Source organism: Rhamphochromis longiceps, linkage group LG23 (assembly GCF_057381845.1).
Source record: "Rhamphochromis longiceps isolate RC_006_pf linkage group LG23, R_longiceps_female_GT1.1, whole genome shotgun sequence".
Taxonomy (NCBI): Eukaryota; Metazoa; Chordata; class Actinopteri; order Cichliformes; family Cichlidae; genus Rhamphochromis; species Rhamphochromis longiceps.
Window position 1 is genome coordinate 44058548 of NC_140578.1, and position 26069 is coordinate 44084616.

The 26069-nt window shown below is 42.7% G+C and overlaps 1 protein-coding gene across 1 annotated transcript in view; it reads left to right on the forward strand.

Moving 5' to 3' along the window:
* Positions 1-17735, forward strand: part of LOC146642784 (NACHT, LRR and PYD domains-containing protein 3-like) — a 38191-nt gene extending 20456 nt beyond the window's left edge. The window contains exons 4-8 of the mRNA XM_085397208.1: positions 558-2328; positions 2408-2581; positions 8736-8912; positions 16407-16580; positions 17256-17735. Coding sequence (XP_085253334.1) covers positions 558-2328; positions 2408-2581; positions 8736-8912; positions 16407-16580; positions 17256-17274 — 2315 coding nt within the window. The 3' untranslated portion in view covers positions 17275-17735. The remainder of the gene's footprint in view (positions 1-557; positions 2329-2407; positions 2582-8735; positions 8913-16406; positions 16581-17255) is intronic.
* The last annotated feature ends 8334 nt before the right edge of the window (positions 17736-26069 follow it).

A 26069-nucleotide genomic window follows, 5' to 3' on the forward strand; every position in this document is an offset into this window, starting at 1 on the left:
CAGTGTAGTGAATGAGTCCAAGATTTAAAAACTAAGAGGTGTTACGTGGCTGCAGGTGGAGATCAGCTGGAGGAGGAGATGAATTAAATCTGGGTACAGAGTGAGATGTGGGTGCACAGGGAGGCAGGCAGGTGAGGATGGCAGTTTGCAAGAGTGAGTTTTCCCAGCAGTGGCAGGCCAGAATCCTGAGGCGTGACTTATGGCGAGAGTTGGAAGATGTATCCAGGTGCCGACTAGGGAACAGGAAAAGAGGGTTACGCGAAACAAGCTGAGGAGCACAAGACAAAATGTGAGGCAGAGAACTGACTGTGGTAAGCACACAATCTGGAGAAGGTTCATTGTGAGTGCTGCTCATAAATACTGCCGGAGTAATTGGCAACAGGTGAGGAGCACGGAGGAGTGAGGAGGGCTCCACCCAGGGGAGGAGAGCTGATGCTGTGGAAAGTTACTCAGACTCACTCGGATCATGACACCAAGAGTCCAGTGAACTGAACACATAACCACAGTAACCAGAATGCAGTTTTCTCATTTGTGTCATTTGCTGTTTATTCATGCAGAGATTCTCACTGAGTGTCAGCTCAAACTCAAGTCAAAATTGAAAAAGAAGTTCCAGTGTGTGCTCGAGGGGATTTCTACAACAGAAAACCCGACCCTCCTGAGTCAGTTCTACACAGAGCTCTACATCACAGGGGGAGGGACTGCAGAGGTCAATGATGAACATGAGGTCAGACAGATTGAAACAGCATCCAGGAAACCAGACAGACCAGAAACAACCATCAGACAAGAAGACATCTTTAAACTCCCACCTGGAAGAGATAAACCAATCAGAACAGTGCTGACAATGGGAGTGGCTGGCATTGGGAAAACAGTCCTAACACAGAAGTTCACTCTGGACTGGGCTGAAGACAAAGCCAACCAGGACATCCAGTTCATGTTTCCATTCATTTTCAGAAAGCTGAATCTGCTGAAAGAGGAAAAGTTCAGCTTGGTGGAACTTGTTCATCACTTCTTTACTGAAACCAAAGAAGCAGGAATCTGCAGCTTTGAAGACTTCCAGGTTGTGTTCATCTTTGATGGTCTGGATGAGTGTCGACCTCCTCTGGACTTCCACAAAACTACAATCCTGACTGACCCTAGAAAGTCCACCTCAGTGGATGTGCTGCTGATAAACCTCATTAGGGGGGAACTGCTTCCCTCTGCTCGCCTCTGGATAACCACACGACCCGCAGCAGCCAATAAGATCCTTCGTGACATTGTTGACATGGTGACAGAAGTCAGAGGGTTCACTGACCCACAGAAGGAGGAGTACTTCAGGAAGAGATTCGGAGATTCGGAGCAGGCCAGCAGCATCATCTCCCACATCAAGACATCACGAAGCCTCCACATCATGTGCCACATCCCAGTCTTCTGCTGGATCACTGCTACAGTTCTGGAGTTTGTCATGAAGAACAAAGAGAGCAAAGATCTGCCTAAGACTCTCACAGAGCTCTACCTACGCCTTGTGCTATTTCACCTACAAACGAAGGACATCAAGTATGATGGAGGAGCTGAGACACATTCATGCAGGAAGATCATTGAGTCTCTGGGAAAACTGGCCTTTGATCAGCTGCAGAAAGGAAACCTGATCTTCTATGAATCAGACCTGACAGAGTGTGGCATCGATATCAGAGCAGCCTCAGTGTACTCAGGAGTGTTCACACAGATCTTTAAAGCTGATGAGTGTCACATGTTCAACAACGTTGTTTACTGTTTCGTCCATCTGAGCATTCAGGAGTTCTTTGCTGCTCTTCATGTCTATCTGACCTTCATCAACTCTGGAGTCAACCTGCTTAAGAAACAATCTCCTCGCTTTAAAATCTTCCAGAAAACACTTACTGTAAAAGACTTCTACCAGAGTGCTGTGGACAAAGCCTTAAAGAGTCCAAATGGACACCTGGACTTGTTCCTCCGCTTCCTCCTGGGTCTTTCACTGCAGACCAATCAGGATCGCCTATGCATGCTGACACAGACAGGATGTAGCTCACAGACCAATCAGGAAACAGTTCACTACATCAAGAAGAAGCTCAGTGGGAAACTGTCTGCAGAGAAAAGCATCAACCTGTTCCACTGTCTGAATGAACTGGATGATCGTTCTCTAGTGGAGGAGATCCAACAGTCCCTGAGATCAGGACGTCTCTCCACAGATCAACTGTCTCCTGCTCAGTGGTCGGCTCTGGTCTTCATCTTACTGTCATCAGATCTGGATGAGTTCGACCTGGAGAAATACTCCCGTTCAGAGAAGGCATTTTTGAAGCTGCTGCCAGTGGTCAAAGCATCCAAGAAAGTGCTGTAAGTGAATCTATGAACAAATATGTTTAATAATGCTAGATGAATAAAAGAATATGTCTCCATTGTTATTCTTCCTCAGGCTGAGTCGTTGTGCACTCTCAAAAAGAAGCTTTGAAGCTTTGTCTGAAATTCTCAGCTCCCCATCCAATCATCTGAGAGAGCTGGACCTGAGCTCGAACAAGCTGCAGGATTCAGAATTGGATTTGCTGTGTGTTGGACTAAAGAGTCCTGACTGTAAACTTGAAACTCTCAGGTAAGGATACAGACGTTTTGACACTTTTTGACTCTTAAATCTGTAAGTTTATCTTGATGCGGACGTTCAAAGTCAGCACAATTTTCCTTTTAAGTTCCTGAGTTTATATTTTTGACTGTCAGGTTGTCTGGACAGATGTTTTTATTTTATTTTATTTTTTTACTTGTCCCTAAAGTCAGAACTAAACCCACATGTAGATGACTTTCTGTTACTGGAGCAGCCTTCCTGAAGACAGCAGTGTGTTTTCATGCTTTTAAAGCCAAACTCACCTTTCAGACCTGGCTTTCATTTATTATCTATTTTTGTTTGTTTATTATATATTTATTTCTACTGTTTAACTACTGCTCACATCTGTTATCCTCCTTTTTAATTGTTCATTTCTTTTTACCCAGTGTTTCTATATTGCACTTTGTATTTGTCATCTATATTTATCATGCACTACTTTGCTCATTTATTGTTTGCTTTTAATGTTATTAAATTCCGGTCCTTTGGTATTCTTTACGGCCAAAAAGACACGGCTCAAAAGTGGTCTTTTTACTTTAAAAGATTATCTTTATTTTACATATCCGGATATGGAGACCTGAACACACAACCCCAGGTCTGAAGCACAAAACAGGAAGCCTAGTCATTTATATAGACGTCACACACACTTTAAGTTTCGATCAAACACTCTGCTTAGTTTCACTTTTTGCCTGCAAAAGCATGTAATTTCCTGTCAGTCCTGTCGGCACAGAGTGTACTCAGAGTTGGGCCTTTCTTATAAAGCAATATAATCAGCATATAAGTATTTAAGATTATAAATTTAAACCTCAACAATGTTCTTACCTGGGGCCCGTTCTTCGTACGTCGCTTACTACATCCAAGATCAAATGACACATCCAAGATCAAATCATCGCGCTAACCGTGAGCTCGCTAATCCGGTTCCCCGAACACACCTGCTGTTGACGATTAGTACAGCTGGACGCAGGAATGTGACATCACTGGGTGTCGTAAAAGGGGCTACGCATCGATAGTAGAAACATTGATCGGCAACCCGCTGATTGGTCGGCGAAAATGTCGAAGGGGCGTGCTCGGTATTTTCCGGCAGCAGAGCAAGAACTCATGAGTGAGGGATTACAGGAGTTTCAGAGTTTAATTAAAACGCAAGAGAACACTGCAAAGGCTGCAAAAGCAAGGAGAGAGGGCTGGCAGAAAGTTGCTGACAAATCAAACTCGTAGGTAATTTAATAATAATAATAATAATGGATTGGATTTATATAGCGCTTTCCAAGGCACCCAAAGCGCTTTACGATACCACTATTCATTCACTCCCACATTCACACACTGGTGGAGGCAGCTACGGTTGTAGCCAGGCTGCCATATCGCGCCATCGGCCCCTCTGGCCAACACCAGTAGGCGGTAGGGTAGATCTATCATATGACACTATATTGTCCAATATCATATGGCATTATATTATATTATAATATGTTATATTATATCCCCTTTCACATTAGAGCCACAACAGGACCCACAAGAACATGGGAACAAGTAAAAGTGGAATACAGGAGTATTCTACAGAATGGTAATATTTATCTCTTAGATTGCTTTGCGTCTCTTGGCAAGGTAATACTGGCCTGTAATACTCTGTTAGTTTGTTCATAACAGCAACCAAGAAAAGGGCAGAGGAAAAAAAGACAGGTGGTGGTCCTGCACCCCCTCGTCAACAAGTTGGTTAAGTAAATAATACCCTCACGGGAATATCGATATCTCTCTATGAGCACACTGTCGCGCTGAGCTAAAGGATCCTGTCTGTCCCGCAATATACGCTGAATTCTGAGGACTCTCCTTATCAATCTTGCACCTTCCGCAATGGGTTGGTCGCGTATACGGACAGGACATGGCTGCGACAGGCTTCCCAAATCCACCTTCGCTTTTATAGCCGTGGTCTCTCATCTTGATTACATGAAGTAATTTACAATTACTACTCTGAAATATGAATTACATCTGTAATAATCACATACATGTAATAGAATGTTAATAGTTCATTTCCCTTTTTTAGGGAATGACCTGTATGTATCTGTGTGACATCAATAAAAGGATCAAGTGCTGCATTATCTTTAGTTACATTGATAATATTTATTTATGGTGAAACAGTGGAAAAATATCGCTGTTGCTTTCGTATAAATGAAGCGGACATACCTGCGTGGCCGCGATCTAATCCTGTTTACATAAAGTAAACCTGCTCCCGAGCAGGTTTACGCTTACGGCTCTGTTGCTATGACAGCAAGTCCCGGATGAGCTTCGGGGAACCGACTGATCCAGGATCACGCGAAATCGTCAACAATCTAATCCGGCTAACCTACTTAGCGAGGTACGAAGAACGGGCCCCTGGTCTCTGGTTTGTTTGTTTGTTTGTTTGTTTGTTTGTTTGTTTGGTTTGCTCAGTTCTGTTTTTCTGAGGTTTTTAAGTTATTAAATTTGTAACTGTAGTGATTTGTGTGTGTGACAGAGAGGCACTGCTAGGGATTTTTGACACAAGTTGTTCTTGTAAAATCAGTCTGTGAAGGTTCTCAGACATCCAGGTCACCGTAGTCTAAGGAGCTTGGAAAGAAAAGCGTCTGGACTTCTTTAAGTTTCCTTGAAGATGTTTCACCTCTTATGAGAGAAGCGTCTTCAGTTCTAAGAGTCAAATGGTGGAGTGGGGCAGTCAGTGAAAGGGCAATGGTGGTGGCTCAGGGTTTGTATGTTTGGGGGGTTCAGAGGGAAAAGATGAATGCAGGTCTGGAGTTGGTGTGTGAGAGCAGGGAGTGAATTCTGATCAAACATGAGTGTCATGAAGCCTGTTTGCAGTTATTTGCACTGTTTTCCACTCTGGATGTTGTTTCTGTTCAGCTGTGAGTATAAAAGGCTCCATTCTACAACCTGTTTGTGTTAGTTGTTCAATAGAAACATTATTTTGTGCTGATGTTGCACTTCTTTTATTCACAACCAAAGAGTTTTTGAAGTCTGCATCAAACTGATTTAAATGACTTTTGAATATTACTTTAAATACTTTAGATTTAAAATTCTGATAAAAGTTTAAATACAAAGATCACTATATTCTAATGTTTTGGCTGCAGTGTGTTTTTGCAGACAGGTATAACAGAACAGCTTTAGTGTTTAGATTTTTTAAACTTGAGTATGAATTTATACAAAATGCAGCAAGAGATTAAAAAAAACGTTTGATTATAAAATCGACTATATTGGATTCCTATCGATATCGGACATGAAAAGTGGCATCGTTCCATCTCTGCTTTGATTAGAGACACAGCTCTGTGTTTTCCAATTTGTCATTTTGAAAATTTACATTTCTTCACTGTTGAACAGCAGAAATGAGACTTTCCTGTCAGAGGTCATTTTTTAAAAATGAGGTGAATCAACCATGAAAACCATGAATCAACATGTGAACATGAGCTGATGCTGCTGAAGTGAAGCAAAGTTACAGAGGTTTGATTAGGTAATGAGTCCTAATGAGTCCAAGTCTTCTGCTGAATCAGCAGAAGACTTGGACTCATTTGATTCCAGCTTTGATATCATTGATTTCAATATGTCCATTTCTTTCACACTTCACCTTTAAAAGTGAAGCCATGTGGTTCCTGGAAGGAAAAACACGACTTTTTCAAGTCTTTGTCCTGTTTTTATGAGAAATGTACGACTTTAATGTGAAACATTCAGAGTTTTTTCTCTTGTTGTGTTTGTTTGAAGCTGCTTCCTGTTGGCTTCAGCTGTTTGGAGTTTCCATTTTCTAAACTTCTACATTCTGAACCTTCTTCAGCTCTGAACAGATGATGAAACACTGAATGATTTCAAGCTCTTTGTCTAATAAACTTACATCTTTCATTCTTTATACAGATTTATGGACTGTGGTTTGTCAGAGATCAGGTGTGATTATCTGGCAGCAGCACTGAAGTCCAACCCCTCCCATCTGAGACAGCTGGACCTGAGCATCCACAACAACCTGCAGGATCCAGGAGTGAAGCATCTGTGTGGTTTCCTGGAGAGTCCAGGATGTAAACTTGAAACTCTGAGGTCAGTCAGCATGTTTTAGTTGTGCTGAGATGAATATGATGTGAAAGTTGTGCTGACACTAAACTGCAGACATCAGGCTGATATTATACTGATCCACACTGAGGATCTTCATGGTAAAGTCTGTTTTCTTCTTCTCTGGTTTAGTCCATTGACTGCAGCAGAACAATGTTCACATTTCAAACAGTGATACTCAACGTATGGCCCACGGCCCACACGCGGCCTGCCCACCTTTGCTGATTCAGAGAGAGGGGACCCTGATTAACTGTGTAGCTTCTTCCTCACAGTTCTAAGTATCAGACACAACAATGAATAATCCACAGCTGACTGTCTTTAGCAGGTCAAAGGTCACGGCACACAGCAGACAGTCAGAAATATTCTAACTCTGATCATTTATCAGTTGTGACACTGTGAGACTTGATCAGAGGTGTGATCATCACAGCAGAGGCCTTTGTGTCAAAGTCACTGAGGATCAAACAGAAACACATGAAGCAGATTTTCCTCTTCTGGCTTTTTATAGCAGATAACCTTCAAAATATTCTGCAGTCGATCAAAAACTGAAGCAAACCATGAAGCAACATGTGAACATGAGCTGATGCTGCTGAAGTGAAGCAAAGTTACAGAGGTTTGATTACAGACACAGCTGAGAGTTTGTAATCTGTCATCATTTTAAAAAGTTTCCATGGAACAGCAGAAATGAGGCTTTACTGTCAGAGGCCAACAGCACTGAACACAACAGCAGACTGGTGGCTAATAAACAGTGAATGATGCAGAAACAGATGTTTGAAGCTGTTCTTGGAGTACACTGAGAGAGAGAGAGCTGTGCAGGCAGGAACAGCCAAAGTCAGAGAGAATTCATGAGCATATTGATCAAACGTGAAGCAGAGTTTGGATCTTCTTTTGCTGCTGCTTCACTCAGTTTTGGTTGGAGACAGATGAAACCTGCAGCTTCAGGATCTGTGAGCTGTCCACTTTCAGCCCCGACGGCGTGTCCGTGTACGTGCCGTCGAGTGAACGATCCACGCTCTGTGTTTCCATCTTTGTGTGTTTAGCTGCTCTCATTTACTGTTTTAGCTGTTTGCTGCTTGTTGAAATAGTTTGTGAGCTTTAACCTGAGATTCTGGCAAAATACATTTATATTAAACATCGATTCAGGATTGAATGAATCAACATCGTTTTATTCAAATTAAAACCATTTAAATGGGAACATGAATTTTTTACAGCCGCCTCTAATGCTGGGTAATGTCAGCTGGTCCATGTGCAGCTGGCTGTGAGGCTCAGGGAGCGTCTACAAAGTGCAACACTGAAAGAACATCATCCATAAATATTGAGTAAGAACTGGACTCTCATACAGCGAGACTCAAATGCCTTTAAACATCAGCTTATCCTGCTGATCCAAGTCCAACACTGAGTTTGTAAAAACATGTTTGTCAATCATTTTGTTTGGTTTCTGAGGAAAATGATTCAATAAGTTGCTGCTAATACACAACATTTCATCATATTTCCTCATAACCCTCTTTTGTCTGACCATTTGATCCCATTTGAATTTGCAATAAAGGATCCACAGAGTTTGGTGACAATAATGACAGTAGATGTTTGTGTGAAAGTGCTGGAAGCAAATGAGTGTGTGATGTTCTTTCAGTGTTGCACTTTGTAGACGCTCCCTGAGCACTGGTCTCACAGCCAGCTGCACATAGAGACCAGTGTTGTTAGTCCAGGTCAGAAGATGACTTGTTGGAATGAAAATGAGCTTGTAGTTTGTCTGCTTTAATAATGTGACTGGAAAAAGGTGTTGGACTTCAAATATGTCCATTTCTGTCACACTTCACCTTTAAAAGTGAAGCCATGTGGTTCCTGGAAGGAAAAACACGACTTTTTCAAGTCTTTGTCCTGTTTTTATGAGAAATGTACGACTTTAATGTGAAACATTCAGAGTTTTTTCTCTTGTTGTGTTTGTTTGAAGCTGCTTCCTGTTGGCTTCAGCTGTTTGGAGTTTCCATTTTCTAAACTTCTACATTCTGAACCTTCTTCAGCTCTGAACAGATGATGAAACACTGAATGATTTCAAGCACTTTGTCTAATAAACTTACATCTTTCATTCTTTATACAGATTGGAGAGCTGTGGTTTGTCAGAGATCAGCTGTGATTATCTGGCAGCAGCACTGAAGTCCAACCCCTCCCATCTGAGAGAGCTGGACCTGAGCTTCAACTACAAGCTGCAGGATCCAGGAGTGAAGCATCTGTGTGGTTTCCTGGAGAGTCCAGGATGTAAACTTGAAACTCTGAGGTCAGTCAGCATGTTTTAGTTGTGCTGAGATGAATATGATGTGAAAGTTGTGCTGACACTAAACTGCAGACATCAGGCTGATATTATACTGATCCACACTGAGGATCTTCATGGTAAAGTCTGTTTTCTTCTTCTCTGGTTTAGTCCATTGACTGCAGCAGAACAATGTTCACATTTCAAACCTTCAAAGAAGAAGAAAAATCCTCCACTGGAAAATTCACTGTGAAACTCTCAAACTCTTCATTGCACCTTAAAGTCTGTCTGACACTGAAATCCAAAGCAAAATGTGCGTTTGCTTTACAGACAGCAGTCCAACACAAACATACACACATCATCCAAAACACAGTCCAACATCCAAATCTCCTCCACTGCCAGCATGAATGATGGGAAAGAGAAGGAGGAACACTCTGACATTCAGGGTTAGAATGAGTTTCATCAAGCAGACTGTGAAGATCAAAGCTGCATTAGAAAGCTTACATGAATGAATGAGTGGACAGAAGTGGACAGAGATCATCTGAAGCACTTCAAAGGCTTTAAATCAGCACATTTCTCTTTATTCTTTATCAACTCTGTTAGTTTCTCTCAGTTTTCTGTGGAATGAAGCTAACAGCAGGCTAATAAGATGCTGACCAATAGGTTTCTATTAAAGGTTGTAATTTGTATATGAAAAAGTGCTTTGGCTCAGCAGGGATCAGCTTACAGGTAGAATACAGCTGCTGGATGGGATTAGCATGTCATAGCTATCTACCAAACTGCTAACTGGGGGATTTCAGGCCATCTATGGATCATTTTTGCTAACTGTTTATTCAGCTTAGGCTCACAGGGCTGCAGCCTGTGCCCTAGCTGTCATAGGGCAAGAGGCGTGGTCCACCTGCACAGGTGAGCAGTCCATCACAGGGCCAACAGAGAGCGACAGAGAAGCACTCCCTCACATCCACACCTACAGCCAATGTAGAAGCACCAATGAACCTAAGCAGCATTTCATTGGACTGTGGGAGAACATCCAACCTCCACAGAAAGGCCCAGCTGACCAACAAGCTTCAACCTACAACCTTCTTGCTCTAAGGCACTAGTGCTAACCACTTTTGCCCATTTCAGCCCAAATCCTGCATCTTCCTGTTTCTGACTCCAGGCCAGCTCCACTAACACTTTCTCATCAGACACTGCCACCTAGTGGAGGAAGTCTTAGTTCCATTTGAAGCTTCAGATTACAGTTAGTTCCTTTACAAAGAGGTGGAGGTGGTGGGGCCACAGCACCATCATCACTGAGTGCCATAGGACACTTAACCTTTGTTTCCATATGCTGGGAACTTCCTGTTGTTCCCAGGAGGACTGGAAAATGTGTGAAAATCTCCCAGTCAGTTCCTCACAGCACACTTCAATCATTTCCCTCCCACAGCATCAGGACCAGGGCTTTTTCTCTCTTTGGTCCCACTAAGAGATTTCCACACAAACACCTCATCAGTGGGACTCTCAGAGCTACCAGCCCTTTGCTACAATCACAAAGCTCTTCATTGAAATCAATGATATCAAAGCTGGAATCAAATGAGTCCAAGTCTTCTGCTGATTCAGCATCACATTCATCTTTGCTCCTTGTTCTGCATCCCCACCATGGACTTCATTCCTTTCCAAGCCAGCCTTGAGTGTCCTTTATTCAGCTCATCCTCTGCTTTACTTTTACACCTGATTTTAGCTGCTTTATCTCTCTTTCAACAGGTTTCTGTGCCTCAATCTTTTTCTTCTCTCCCTCATAACAAGACAGCTTCTTCTGCCTGAGAACATGTTGGAGTGATTTACTAATCCAGGGCTGCTTATTGGGGAAAATACTTCCTGTTTCCAAAGTAATCCCCATTTTTCCCAGAAAGAAATGTCAGTAGAAATCGATGATCTAAGTGAGAACATGAGCCTTTCAAAAGTCCCAGTGGGTGCAGTCAAAGCAGTCCCTCAGTCCCAGTATAGAGTCTTTGGTCCAGACTGGAACAGCTGTGTGCCCAGTTTGAGCTCTCTTCAGTGCTGTGACCTGACAGACCCAGAGGGGCCATCACATCACATTTAGAAGCTCCCCTGATGGAGCCACAACACATGTCCAATACTTAGTCTGTCTTGTTGGACCAACTGGAAGAAATGATTCAAGGACTTAGTCACAGAACAGAGATTCAAATCTCCAAAATCCAACTGGCTGCATCAGGACATATAGTCTGAAACTCTGCACAGTTTCCTGTTTGAAGCTGCTTCCTGTTGGCTTCAGCTGTTTGGAGTTTCCATTTTCTAAACTTCTACATTCTGAACCTTCTTCAGCTCTGAACAGATGATGAAACACTGAATGATTTCAAGCACTTTGTCTAATAAACTTACATCTTTCATTCTTTATACAGATTGTGGGGATGTGGTTTGTCAACGATCAGCTGTGATTATCTGGCAGCAGCACTGAAGTCCAACCCCTCCCATCTGAGAGAGCTGGACCTGAGAAACAACGACAAGCTGCAGGATCCAGGAGTGAAGCATCTGTGTGGTTTCCTGGAGAGTCCAGGATGTAAACTTGAAACTCTGGGGTCAGTCAGCATGTTTTAGTTGTGCTGAGATGAATATGATGTGAAAGTTGTGCTGACACTAAACTGCAGACATCAGGCTGATATTATACTGATCCACACTGAGGATCTTCATGGTAAAGTCTGTTTTCTTCTTCTCTGGTTTAGTCCATTGACTGCAGCAGAACAATGTTCACATTTCAAACCTTCAAAGAAGAAGAAAAATCCTCCACTGGAAAATTCACTGTGAAACTCTCAAACTCTTCATTGCACCTTAAAGTCTGTCTGACACTGAAATCCAAAGCAAAATGTGCGTTTGCTTTACAGACAGCAGTCCAACACAAACATACACACATCATCCAAAACACAGTCCAACATCCAAATCTCCTCCACTGCCAGCATGAATGATGGGAAAGAGAAGGAGGAACACTCTGACATTCAGGGTTAGAATGAGTTTCATCAAGCAGACTGTGAAGATCAAAGCTGCATTAGAAAGCTTACATGAATGAATGAGTGGACAGAAGTGGACAGAGATCATCTGAAGCACTTCAAAGGCTTTAAATCAGCACATTTCTCTTTATTCTTTATCAACTCTGTTAGTTTCTCTCAGTTTTCTGTGGAATGAAGCTAACAGCAGGCTAATAAGATGCTGACCAATAGGTTTCTATTAAAGGTTGTAATTTGTATATGAAAAAGTGCTTTGGCTCAGCAGGGATCAGCTTACAGGTAGAATACAGCTGCTGGATGGGATTAGCATGTCATAGCTATCTACCAAACTGCTAACTGGGGGATTTCAGGCCATCTATGGATCATTTTTGCTAACTGTTTATTCAGCTTAGGCTCACAGGGCTGCAGCCTGTGCCCTAGCTGTCATAGGGCAAGAGGCGTGGTCCACCTGCACAGGTGAGCAGTCCATCACAGGGCCAACAGAGAGTGACAGAGAAGCACTCCCTCACATCCACACCTACAGCCAATGTAGAAGCACCAATGAACCTAAGCAGCATTTCATTGGACTGTGGGAGAACATCCAACCTCCACAGAAAGGCCCAGCTGACCAACAAGCTTCAACCTACAACCTTCTTGCTCTAAGGCACTAGTGCTAACCACTTTTGCCCATTTCAGCCCAAATCCTGCATCTTCCTGTTTCTGACTCCAGGCCAGCTCCACTAACACTTTCTCATCAGACACTGCCACCTAGTGGAGGAAGTCTTAGTTCCATTTGAAGCTTCAGATTACAGTTAGTTCCTTTACAAAGAGGTGGAGGTGGTGGGGCCACAGCACCATCATCACTGAGTGCCATAGGACACTTAACCTTTGTTTCCATATGCTGGGAACTTCCTGTTGTTCCAAGGAGGACTGGAAAATGTGTGAAAATCTCCCAGTCAGTTCCTCACAGCACACTTCAATCATTTCCCTCCCACAGCATCAGGACCAGGGCTTTTTCTCTCTTTGGTCCCACTAAGAGATTTCCACACAAACACCTCATCAGTGGGACTCTCAGAGCTACCAGCCCTTTGCTACAATCACAAAGCTCTTCATTGAAATCAATGATATCAAAGCTGGAATCAAATGAGTCCAAGTCTTCTGCTGATTCAGCATCACATTCATCTTTGCTCCTTGTTCTGCATCCCCACCATGGACTTCATTCCTTTCCAAGCCAGCCTTGAGTGTCCTTTATTCAGCTCATCCTCTGCTTTACTTTTACACCTGATTTTAGCTGCTTTATCTCTCTTTCAACAGGTTTCTGTGCCTCAATCTTTTTCTTCTCTCCCTCATAACAAGACAGCTTCTTCTGCCTGAGAACATGTTGGAGTGATTTACTAATCCAGGGCTGCTTATTGGGGAAAATACTTCCTGTTTCCAAAGTAATCCCCATTTTTCCCAGAAAGAAATGTCAGTAGAAATCGATGATCTAAGTGAGAACATGAGCCTTTCAAAAGTCCCAGTGGGTGCAGTCAAAGCAGTCCCTCAGTCCCAGTATAGAGTCTTTGGTCCAGACTGGAACAGCTGTGTGCCCAGTTTGAGCTCTCTTCAGTGCTGTGACCTGACAGACCCAGAGGGGCCATCACATCACATTTAGAAGCTCCCCTGATGGAGCCACAACACATGTCCAATACTTAGTCTGTCTTGTTGGACCAACTGGAAGAAATGATTCAAGGACTTAGTCACAGAACAGAGATTCAAATCTCCAAAATCCAACTGGCTGCATCAGGACATATAGTCTGAAACTCTGCACAGTTTCCTGTTTGAAGCTGCTTCCTGTTGGCTTCAGCTGTTTGGAGTTTCCATTTTCTAAACTTCTACATTCTGAACCTTCTTCAGCTCTGAACAGATGATGAAACACTGAATGATTTCAAGCACTTTGTCTAATAAACTTACATCTTTCATTCTTTATACAGATTGGAGAGCTGTGGTTTGTCAGAGATCAGCTGTGATTATCTGGCAGCAGCGCTGAAGTCCAACCCCTCCCATCTGAGACAGCTGGACCTGAGTAATGACTGGTTTTCGACTAAGAACAACCTGCAGGATCCAGGAGTGAAGCATCTGTGTGGTTTCCTGGAGAGTCCAGGATGTAAACTTGAAACTCTGAGGTCAGTCAGCATGTTTTAGTTGTGCTGAGATGAATATGATGTGAAAGTTGTGCTGACACTAAACTGCAGACATCAGGCTGATATTATACTGATCCACACTGAGGATCTTCATGGTAAAGTCTGTTTTCTTCTTCTCTGGTTTAGTCCATTGACTGCAGCAGAACAATGTTCACATTTCAAACCTTCAAAGAAGAAGAAAAATCCTCCACTGGAAAATTCACTGTGAAACTCTCAAACACTTCATTGCACCTTAAAGTCTGTGTGACACTGAAATCCAAAGCAAAATGTGCGTTTGCTTTACAGACAGCAGTCCAACACAAACATACACACATCATCCAAAACACAGTCCAACATCCAAATCTCCTCCACTGCCAGCATGAATGATGGGAAAGAGAAGGAGGAACACTCTGACATTCAGGGTTAGAATGAGTTTCATCAAGCAGACTGTGAAGATCAAAGCTGCATTAGAAAGCTTACATGAATGAATGAGTGGACAGAAGTGGACAGAGATCATCTGAAGCACTTCAAAGGCTTTAAATCAGCACATTTCTCTTTATTCTTTATCAACTCTGTTAGTTTCTCTCAGTTTTCTGTGGAATGAAGCTAACAGCAGGCTAATAAGATGCTGACCAATAGGTTTCTATTAAAGGTTGTAATTTGTATATGAAAAAGTGCTTTGGCTCAGCAGGGATCAGCTTACAGGTAGAATACAGCTGCTGGATGGGATTAGCATGTCATAGCTATCTACCAAACTGCTAACTGGGGGATTTCAGGCCATCTATGGGTCATTTTTGCTAACTGTTTATTCAGCTTAGGCTCACAGGGCTGCAGCCTGTGCCCTAGCTGTCATAGGGCAAGAGGCGTGGTCCACCTGCACAGGTGAGCAGTCCATCACAGGGCCAACAGAGAGCGACAGAGAAGCACTCCCTCACATCCACACCTACAGCCAATGTAGAAGCACCAATGAACCTAAGCAGCATTTCATTGGACTGTGGGAGAACATCCAACCTCCACAGAAAGGCCCAGCTGACCAACAAGCTTCAACCTACAACCTTCTTGCTCTAAGGCACTAGTGCTAACCACTTTTGCCCATTTCAGCCCAAATCCTGCATCTTCCTGTTTCTGACTCCAGGCCAGCTCCACTAACACTTTCTCATCAGACACTGCCACCTAGTGGAGGAAGTCTTAGTTCCATTTGAAGCTTCAGATTACAGTTAGTTCCTTTACAAAGAGGTGGAGGTGGTGGGGCCACAGCACCATCATCACTGAGTGCCATAGGACACTTAACCTTTGTTTCCATATGCTGGGAACTTCCTGTTGTTCCAAGGAGGACTGGAAAATGTGTGAAACTCTCCCAGTCAGTTCCTCACAGCACACTTCAATCATTTCCCTCCCACAGCATCAGGACCAGGGCTTTTTCTCTCTTTGGTCCCACTAAGAGATTTCCACACAAACACCTCATCAGTGGGACTCTCAGAGCTACCAGCCCTTTGCTACAATCACAAAGCTCTTCATTGAAATCAATGATATCAAAGCTGGAATCAAATGAGTCCAAGTCTTCTGCTGATTCAGCATCACATTCATCTTTGCTCCTTGTTCTGCATCCCCACCATGGACTTCATTCCTTTCCAAGCCAGCCTTGAGTGTCCTTTATTCAGCTCATCCTCTGCTTTACTTTTACACCTGATTTTAGCTGCTTTATCTCTCTTTCAACAGGTTTCTGTGCCTCAATCTTTTTCTTCTCTCCCTCATAACAAGACAGCTTCTTCTGCCTGAGAACATGTTGGAGTGATTTACTAATCCAGGGCTGCTTATTGGGGAAAATACTTCCTGTTTCCAAAGTAATCCCCATTTTTCCCAGAAAGAAATGTCAGTAGAAATCGATGATCTAAGTGAGAACATGAGCCTTTCAAAAGTCCCAGTGGGTGCAGTCAAAGCAGTCCCTCAGTCCCAGTATAGAGTCTTTGGTCCAGACTGGAACAGCTGTGTGCCCAGTTTGAGCTCTCTTCAGTGCTGTGACCTGACAGACCCAGAGGGGCCATCACATCACATTTAGAAGCTCCCCTGATGGAGCCACAACACATGTCCAATACTTAGTCTGTCTTGTTGGACCAACTGGAAGAAATGATTCAAGGACTTAGTCACAGAACAGAGATTCAAATCTCCAAAATCCAACTGGCTGCATCAGGACATATAGTCTGAAACTCTGCACAGTTTCCTGTTTGAAGCTGCTTCCTGTTGGCTTCAGCTGTTTGGAGTTTCCATCTTCTAAACTTCTACATTCTGAACCTTCTTCAGCTCTGAACAGATGATGAAACACTGAATGATTTCAAGCACTTTGTCTAATAAACTTACATCTTTCATTCTTTATACAGATTGTGGGGCTGTGGTTTGTCAGAGATCAGCTGTGATTATCTGGCAGCAGCACTGAAGTCCAACCCCTCCCATCTGAGAGAGCTGGACCTGTATGGAAACAACCTGAAGGATCCAGATGTGAAGCAGCTGTCTGATCTTCAGCAGAGTCCAGACTACAGACTGGAGACTCTGGGGTCAGTAGAGTGATGGAGTGAGTGGGTGGTGCTGTCAGCAGTATTGTACTAAACACAGTCAGTATGAAACAAAGATCCAGTGTTTCCTGTAAAGCTGCAGCTTCTCAGTGAAGCTGTGAGAGGAGAACGGTGACAGGCTTCAGGATTGGACACAAACACTTCCTGTTTCTCACCTTTATGGTCACCATAGTAACGGCTGACACGCTCTGATCAAACACTGTCAACAGCCAATCAGCTCTCTGAACAAAGCAGCACGCAGACCAATGACTGCATTGATTTCCAAGTTTAAAGCAGTGAAGAACACAGTCTGTAGGTGAGGAAGAATTTAGTGAGAGCAGATGTTTGGATGGAATTCCTCCAGTTAACAGCTGGAACCGTCCATCTGGATTGTTGGGCTTGTTGTTGGGGTTCCTACAGAGGTCAGAGTGGACACACCAAGGTTCTTCTAATGAATGAAAGTCCAAACTCAAACTAGGAGGGAAAAACATTTTCAGCAACTTCAATAAAAATCCAAAGATTAGAAAAAGTGAAGCAACAATGAGTCCTAGTACAGTCCCAGCACTGACGTCCCTGCTGCTCTTTATACTGGATGTGCTGCATCACTGACTGACAGCTGATGAAGAGTCTCTGGAAACACTCGTTTATCTCCTCTGCTCTTCCTCCTTCTCTCTGCAGGTGGAGGTCGTGGCATTAAACAGGACGGTGTGTGTGCTGAGAGAGGAGCAGCTGTGTCCTGATGATCCAGAGAGGTTGAAGCAGCAGCAGCTTGTGTGTAGAGACGCTCTGACTGGGCCATGTTACTGGGAGGTGGAGAGGAGAGCTTCATCCAGCAGTGACTGACAGAGGAATGAAGTGCAGATGACTGTCAGTGCTGCAGAGTGAACTGCTCTGAGAACAGCTCCACTGTCAGACACAATGTAGAGTCCAGCATCAGCCCTGTGTGTCCCTCTGGATCTGACAGAGGATCATCAGTGTATCTGGACTGCTCTGCTGCTGCTCTGTCCTTCTACAGTCTCTGCACAGTCTCTGTCTCACTCTGGAAAGATTTTACAACTTGTTGTAATTACAGAACGTTAATATAATATTCAAACATGTGATCTTCTCTTTATTTCTGAATCTTTACCAAATAAAGAAAAACCAAACTAACAAACAGAAGCTGTCGTGTCCTTTTTCACCACATCTGTGAATCTTTTCTGTGTTTTTCCTCTTTTCCTCCTTCCTGCAGCTCCATCTTCATCATTCTGTGTCCAGTATATGTGAACACGTCCAAAGCATCTGAGCCTCATGTTACCCGTTTGTGTGAGTTACGCCTGTCGTTGTGTTGTGGTGTATAAATAAGGGGCAGGAGACAGCGCTGGATCTCTGAGTTCTTTACTCTCAATTTCTGCAACATCTGCAATATCTAGAAATGCAAACCTGTGAGCTGTGTGTGTTGTGCGTCTGCTCGGCCACCTCTCCTCCGGCCGTGCTGGAAGCAGCTGTGCGTTTGACAGTTTTATCGACTCGACAATAATCAAACAAATTAAATGTTCAAAAATATCAACTTAAGCACTTCAAAGTCAACAAAAAGCTTAAAACAATGAAATAATATTTCACTGACAAAACAACAGCTCATAAGAACGATACACAAAATAATACAGAAACAAACAAATAAAAGTTATTAACCAGGATCCATGTTTTTGTCACAAACACTGAATCAGCTGATTCACTCTTTATGTTTCTGAGTTTGTTTTGTGATTATAGTTCTGGTTTCTGTTTCTGTGTCTTCACTGTGTCCCACGTCTCCTTACTTTGGACTCTGTGTTATATTTCCTGTTTTACTTTGACAGTCCTGTGTTACTGTTTCCTGTCTCGTGTGTGTAATTGGTCCCAGCTGTGTTTCCCTCCTGTCTCCCGTTCCCTGATTACTAAACTGCGTCCACGCCGCCGGCGCTCCTCTCCACAGCTGGATTCCAGGATTTCAGAGCATCCAGCTGTGGTGAGTGATGGAGACACTTTCTCTGCTCCCTCAGTAATCAGGACAGTTTATTGAACATCAGAGGACATAAAGGACTGTTTTTCACCTGCCCGTTCTGAACCTGGACATTAAAGACTGCTGGCTTCAAGGACATTAATCCCAGTGTCAGCCAGCCAATAACAGCCTGTGTTTTTCAGCTCTTTAGGAGTCAGAAATGAGAAAGACACAGACTGCTAACCTCTCCCTGCAGGAAATAAGCTCCGCCTCTTCCTTTCAACAAATTCCTTTAAGCTTCAGTATTAGACTGTGTAGGCTCAACAATAACAGTGCAGCCTGCTGATAGAGGTGAAGAGGGAGGTAATTTACCCCACACAAGGTGTTCCTGAAAGGGTTCCAGCGTAACACGCTGTCTCAACTTCACTGTGCCAATCTTATCAGCCACCGCCCCTCCTCGCCAACGCTCAACATTGGAAAGCATGGATAAAAACTGTCTACAGTCATCATTGGTGACATCACCTGAGATAGATACAAGCCTCCAATACTCATCCGTATTCTTCATTACATGAATCAACGACTTAATAGCGTTACTGCCAATAATCATGTCGTCACTTTGGCCTGGAATAACCAGCATGGGGATGAGCAGCTTGAAACCATAAAGAGTCACTTCCAAATCACAAACTGCTTTAGGTTGGAACTGGTGACCCCCAGCACCAACAACAACAATGTCATTAGCTGGTTCGAGCTTCAGATCAGGGCAGGACTGTAAAAGCCGCGTAGCAGTAGCCTCACTAATAGAGCACGACATAGAGCCACTGTCGATCATGGCTCTCAGTGAAACTCCGCCCAAAGTCCCCACAGTCGTATAAAACAAATTGTCAGATTTCTTAATTCTTTGCGTCATTTGGAAGACAACTGTCGTACCAGGTGGCGAAGTGGAGCACAGAGATTCATACATGGATCCCAGGTCATCGCTGTCGCAAGTGGGAGAGTCACTCAGATGATCCACACTTTCCTCCCTCAAATGTGGATCAACTAGTTTTCCGACCGTCGAGGGGCAGAAGACGACGAGGATCCAGGACAGGCACGCCTGGTGTGGTCATTTGAGTGGCACAGAAAACAGAGTTTGTGATCTCGGCAGTGCATGAAAGCTGTGTGAGACATATCATGACAGACGGAGCAGGGCTTATCATGTAGGCCCTCAATCCTGGAACGTCTGGAGTTAGGCCGCGTGGTCAAACCAGGCTGAAAGGATCTTTGCAGAAGAACCTTCTCAAGCATGCCTATGAGCCGCTCCAAAGTAGCTGAATCTGTCGACTGTGGCTGAATGTGCTTCTCTGTTGGCTGGACAGGCAACGCTGTTGATATCTGCTGCGCATTCACTGCAACTCTCTCGGCTGTCGTGCTGCTTGAGTTCAACGTTCCTCCAGAGTGGGACTCACACAGGATTTCCTGGACCTCATTGGCTGTCCATTTATCAATTGTCTTTGATCTAAAGATCATGGCAAGCTCAGGGGAGGGACAGTTTTTGATGAACATTCGGGTGACCTCAGTGCTGGGGCTACCCAATGCCTGTCCTCGTTCCTTCAGGCGCTCAACAGCAAGATCAACAGCACGGTGCAGCCTAAGCCAGTAATCGAATGCACTTTCGCCTTTCTCTGGGAGAGTGGTGTAGAAGTCTGCCAGTGGAAGAGGTGAGCACTGAGCAGAGTCAAAGTGTCTCCTCAGGATTCCAAAAATAGCCTCAGGATCACGTGTGACATCTACGACACTGTTTCTAATGCCAACCTGGACCACATCCTTAGCCTTGCCTCTCAAATGAACAAGAATCTCCTCAGCCTGTTCTTCAGGTCTCAGACTCCCCAGCTTTATAGATCCTCCCACTCTCTCACAGAAATGAGATCAGAACCATCCCCTCTGAAGCATGGTGGGTCCTTAAGCTTCCTGTGGGACACAAACTGCACCGGCGCAGCATCAACAGCAGATGTAGATGACACAGCATGGAAAGGTGTGGCCGTGGGTGCAGGTAAGGGGGTACTAGCAGACGGGCTGAGCTGGGTTAAGATACTCTGCGCTACTCTCTGACCAACCAGTTGGATCACATCCCCCATCTGACTCACAATCTCCGTGGCAATAGTATCTGGGTTAGGAGAAGGTGAACTGTTGTTCTGAGACGTGTGTGACACAGGGCTGGGGGGGGGGGGGGGGGGGGACAACAACCCCTTCACTGGACTGGGGCCCTGGGATCCCCTGACTATCCCCCCTAACAAAACCACGCCCACTAACAGGAGTGTCATAACGCAAACGCAAAGGGGAACATAACAACCCCCTACCCCTACCAACAACATTAGGAGTACTCGATCCCTCCTCTGTGATGTCCATCACAACAACTAGAATAGAACAAAAATGCTATATATGCTCCTTTTTTTTTTTTTTTTTTAAATGTGTCAGAAAGAACAACAATGAATCACAAACGTGCAGCGCTGAAACTGGCCCACGTTGCTGAGAGGAGTCCACCGTCCAAACACTCGATTGACGGCTCACGGCACCAATGTAACCCCTGGTCAGCTTCTCTTTCCAGCGCTGTGTGAATAAAACTCTCTGGACTCGAAGTGGGTAGAGCTCAGGCGTGATTTATTCCCCAATGAAATAATTAACATTGTGAAGACATTTAAAAATAAAAAGTCCACTGACTGTTTTGGTATTGACATGATATTAGTTAAAAGTATTATAGAATATATAGTGCAACCTTTCGCATACATTTGTAATCTGTCCTTTCAAACTGGTGTGTTTCCCTCACAAATGAAAATAGCAAAAGTTATTCCAATCCATAAAAACGGAGAGAGATGTCAGTTTACCAATTACAGGCCAATATCACTACTCCCACAGTTCTCAAAAATTTTAGAAAAGTTATTTGTTAATAGACTTGATAAATATATTGAGAAGCATAATCTCCTAAGTGATAAACAATATGGCTTTAGAGTGAAAAGGTCCACTTCGATGGCAGTGATGGAACTTGTTGAAGGGATATCTAATGCTATAGATAATAAGGAATATATTGTTGGTGTTTTTATAGACTTAAAAAAGGCGTTTGATACAATTGATCATTCTATATTAATGAATAAACTAGAGAGATATGGCATAAGAGGGATAGCATACAAGTGGATGAAAAGTTACCTGGATGAAAGATATCAATATGTCGAATTCAATAATGTAAAATCTAAGCAGTTGAAGGTAACTTGTGGTGTTCCTCAGGGCTCTGTGCTGGGCCCTAAATTATTTATATTATATATAAATGACATATGTAGTGTTTCCAAACTGTTAAAATGTGTATTGTTTGCTGATGATACCACTCTGTACTGCTCAGGTAAAAACCTAGAACAGCTTCTGACTACAGCGGAAAAGGAGTTAAATATATTAAAAAACTGGTTTGATGTAAATAAGTTATCATTAAATATAAAGAAAACAAAATTGATTATTTTTGGCACTAGACAAATGAAAAATGTATCTAAAATAAGGGTTAATGGAATTGAAATTGAAAGAGTGTACGAAAATAAATTTCTTGGAGTGATGATTGATGATAAGCTGAGTTGGAAGTCTCATATAAACCACGTGAAAACAAAAATGTCAAAAACCATTGCTATTCTCTATAAAACAAAGCATGTCCTGAACAAAAAATCATTATACACACTTTATTGTACTCTGTTGCTTCCATATATGACTTACTGTCTGGAGATATGGGGTAATGCATATAAAACAAACACTCTTCATATTTTCAAGTTACAAAAAAGAGCTATAAGAATTATAAACCAATTAAACTATATAGAACCAACTAACATTTTGTTTGTTAATCTGAATACCCTGAAATTTTATGATTTAGTTGAATATAAAATGGCACAGATAATGTATAAAGCACAAAATAACTTGCTTTGCCCCAGTACTCAGAAGCTGTTCAAAGTCAGAGAGAGTCAATATGACTTAAGGGGAACAGATTTCTAATAAGGACAAACATAAAGCAGAGATGTGTTTCTGTTAGAGGAGTTAACCTGTGGAATAGTTATGACAGTGATTTAAAAAGGTGTAATTCATTTTCCTTGTTTAAAAATATGTTTAAAAATAGAGTATTAGAAAAATATATATATTGATGTCGTTACTTATCTAAGGTGGAAAGTTGTTTTTGTTTGTTTGTTTGTTTTGTTTTTGCTTTGTTTTATTATTTGCTTCGAGCCCTGTGTACAGGAGCTGCATGCAAAAAGATCTTTTGTTAAAAGGGTTGGCGTAATAAGCAAATGCTTCAGCCAATACCTTTTGATTAGCCTTGTCTCATGCTTTCTTTGTGGTAGATCTTTGTTCTGTCTTCACTGAGATATTTGAATGCTAATCAATAAAAATCAATCAAATCAAATCAAACCAATAACAGCCTGTGTTTTTCAGCTCTTTAGGAGTCAGAAATGAGAAAGACACAGACTGCTAACCTCTCCCTGCAGGAAATAAGCTCCGCCTCTTCCTTTCCTGTATATGAGTGATTCTGACATGAGACACAATGAGTTTTCTGTTTATTGTGACTTAAAGCGAGCAGCAAAGACACTAAACTGTGTGTTTCCAGCTGAAGCTGCTTTTTGTGTTGCTCCCACAATCCTGTCTGAAACAGTCAGTGAGGAAAACTCAATGTGACTTCAGAGTGACAGAGGTAAGCGACTCATGTTGTAACTGACGTCAGACGCGAAGATTTTGGCGGAAAATTAAAGCGAATGGTAGTTTAGAATTGAACAAATTCCTTTAAGCTTCAGTATTACCAAATACACTTATCAATAGTCTTCTAACTAACAATATTTGTCTAAATCATCTCCAACACCCTGGAGAACAACGGGGAGAGTTTAGAGGCTCTCCAAGATTACATTGATCAGTGCTTCCAGGATCTTGTGATGAAGAAGGCTCAGAGTGCAAAACCTTCATCAAAACCCACCTGAAGCTGCTGGAGGACACGGTGAAGAACATCGCCTTTGATAGAGTGCATCGCATCGGCCCCATGCGGGCTGCGACCGGGAGACCACGTCCTACTGTGGCCAAGTTCGGCCACTTCAAACAAAAGGAACAGGTGAAAAGTCTCCGTGTCCATCGGTGTTTCTCCACGTCTCTCTTCCTTCTTCGTGTCATCTCTGTGTTTCCCTGCTGCCCTCATGTTTTCTGCTTTGTCTGTTAGTTCTTCCCAGTTTAGGTTGATGTTCGCTTCTTCCCTCACCTTTGTTATTTTCACTGTAAATAAATCTCCACTCGCATCTCCACCGCCGTCTGCATCTTGGTCCTCATTCACTCCACCACACGACTGCTGCCCCAGCCGTGACAACGTTTGATGTTTCCTCTACATTTACCTTTAAAAATTATTTATTTTGCCTTCTTTGGTATCATTTGGTATCAGATGGCCGACTTCTAAATGGCCACCATGGTCACCACCCAACTTGAGGAGTTTGCCCCCTCACATATACTAATGTGCCACAAACAGGACTTTAACATCACCAACCATTCCTATGTTATTACGGAGTATCCATATAACTGGCCCACCCTGTACAGTTATGCTTTCATTGTGACATACTGTATTAACACAATTCAAGGAGGATTCTAGGATCACAGCTTCGGGGGGCTGAGCACCCAGAGAGCTGCCCAGCCAGCCAAGATACACTTTACTCGTCACAATGAGACTTCTTCCCCGTCTCTGTCGGTCCCTGCATCCTCCCTGTCCTCATCGTCTGTTGTCTTCGCCTCCTTTATCAGTCATCATAATTTTACCATCTCTGTGCAAGTCTGCAAATTTCTTTATTAAATCAAAAGATTCTTAAATCCATCAAGTCTCTCTGTGTCTGGGTCCTCGTCACAAAACATGCCATCACTGTTTTGTACTTTTTAACAATTTAATCCCACATTTGTGAAAGAAAAGCAAAACACTTTTTTGAAAAGTCTGTAACAAAACCATCAAATCTGATCAAGGTTATTTAAATGCTGCCAAAGAAGAATGGATTGGAATAAAAAAAATACATATCCTAACCTTAATTACTGGAGGAGAATAATGAATGATGCTCATAGTGAGTAAGAAGTAAACTGAGTGCATATTTTGGACAGAGATTCACTTTTAATGTGTTTGTATAATATAATACAGATGCATAAAAACACTCCTGAAACAGAATAAATTATTACAAATAAATTATTACAAAATATTAAAAAATATTATGGATACTTTTGTTGTTAAAATGTTACCTCTCAACCAAGTTCTGCCTTTTATATTTTTAGTAGTGTGTCACACAAACAGGAAATATTGTCAAAAAAAAGTAAGTAAGTGCTGAAGCACCCCAAAAATGAACCAAAGCACCCCCAAAAATGAACCAAAGCACCCCAAAAATGGGCTAAAATCGCCCCTGTTAACAAATAATAGCCCAACAGTCACTTTTATGCTTACTGTAGCTGTTAGCTAAAAACACTAATTTAGCCTAGTTTGCCCTGAATTCAGCTTTGACAGACATGATCGACTGTTTCCAGTAGAATTCCTCGTTGTCATCTTGTTCCCTCTCAGAGCCCCGTATGCTTGCAGAGACCCCTACAGTAGGGAAATGTGCCAAAGAACGTCCAAAACATTGCATTTTAGGTTTATTTATGCCTTACACACAATCCCAACTCTTTAGCGAACTTAACAACTTTGGCTAAAGTCTGTAGTTAGTCTTACTCGTTTGTACAACATTTCTGGATCGCCACTGTTTGAAATGATATGACATATGACTCTCACTGAAACAGCAAACTTTGTAGAAAACACAACACTTCTGATTCTCTATCTAGCTGTTTGCTCACAGCTGTAGATTACATTATAAGTGGTTGTTCACTCTTGTCAATTACATTTCTAAATTCTATTTGTGCAGTTACATGTAAACAAAGTCCAATATTGTATCTAAATGATTGTGTTATGGTGGGACAGTTTCCAAATTTGTTGTATTATTGCACTAGGTATGACTGTGCAAGAGTTATCTTATCTTCCTTGCTTGCACCACACTCTTTGCAGAAATGGTGCACAGCAGCACTGCATCATGTTATTGTGTTGTATAATATACCAGAACTAATACAAAGCAACATCCATGTACACTATAGGTCCATGCCAATGTGCCCAAATGGGACCTCCATAAATGGTAAGGGGCGCAAAGGCACTTTAAGACCAGTGGGCACACCGTCGGTGCACATCCGCTCGGATGCTTTTTTCTATTCATTTATTTCCCTGTTTATTTATCGATGCACAAAAGCAATTATCTCAGAGACACCATCCTCTTAACAGAGACTCAAATCAGGAACCTGCAGATTATTAGTCAGCAGCTTTAACTTCCTGTCTTTGTCTCACTAAACCTTCCACGTGGAAACTTGAGCTGCCCACTCAAGCACAGTAGGCTTTAACTGGCTCTGCTCAAGTCACTTCAGTATCTGAGAAACTGTCTCGATGCATGCCAAAGAACACTTTGACAATACGCTTGTGTTGAGTCAAATCCACCACAAGCATATTC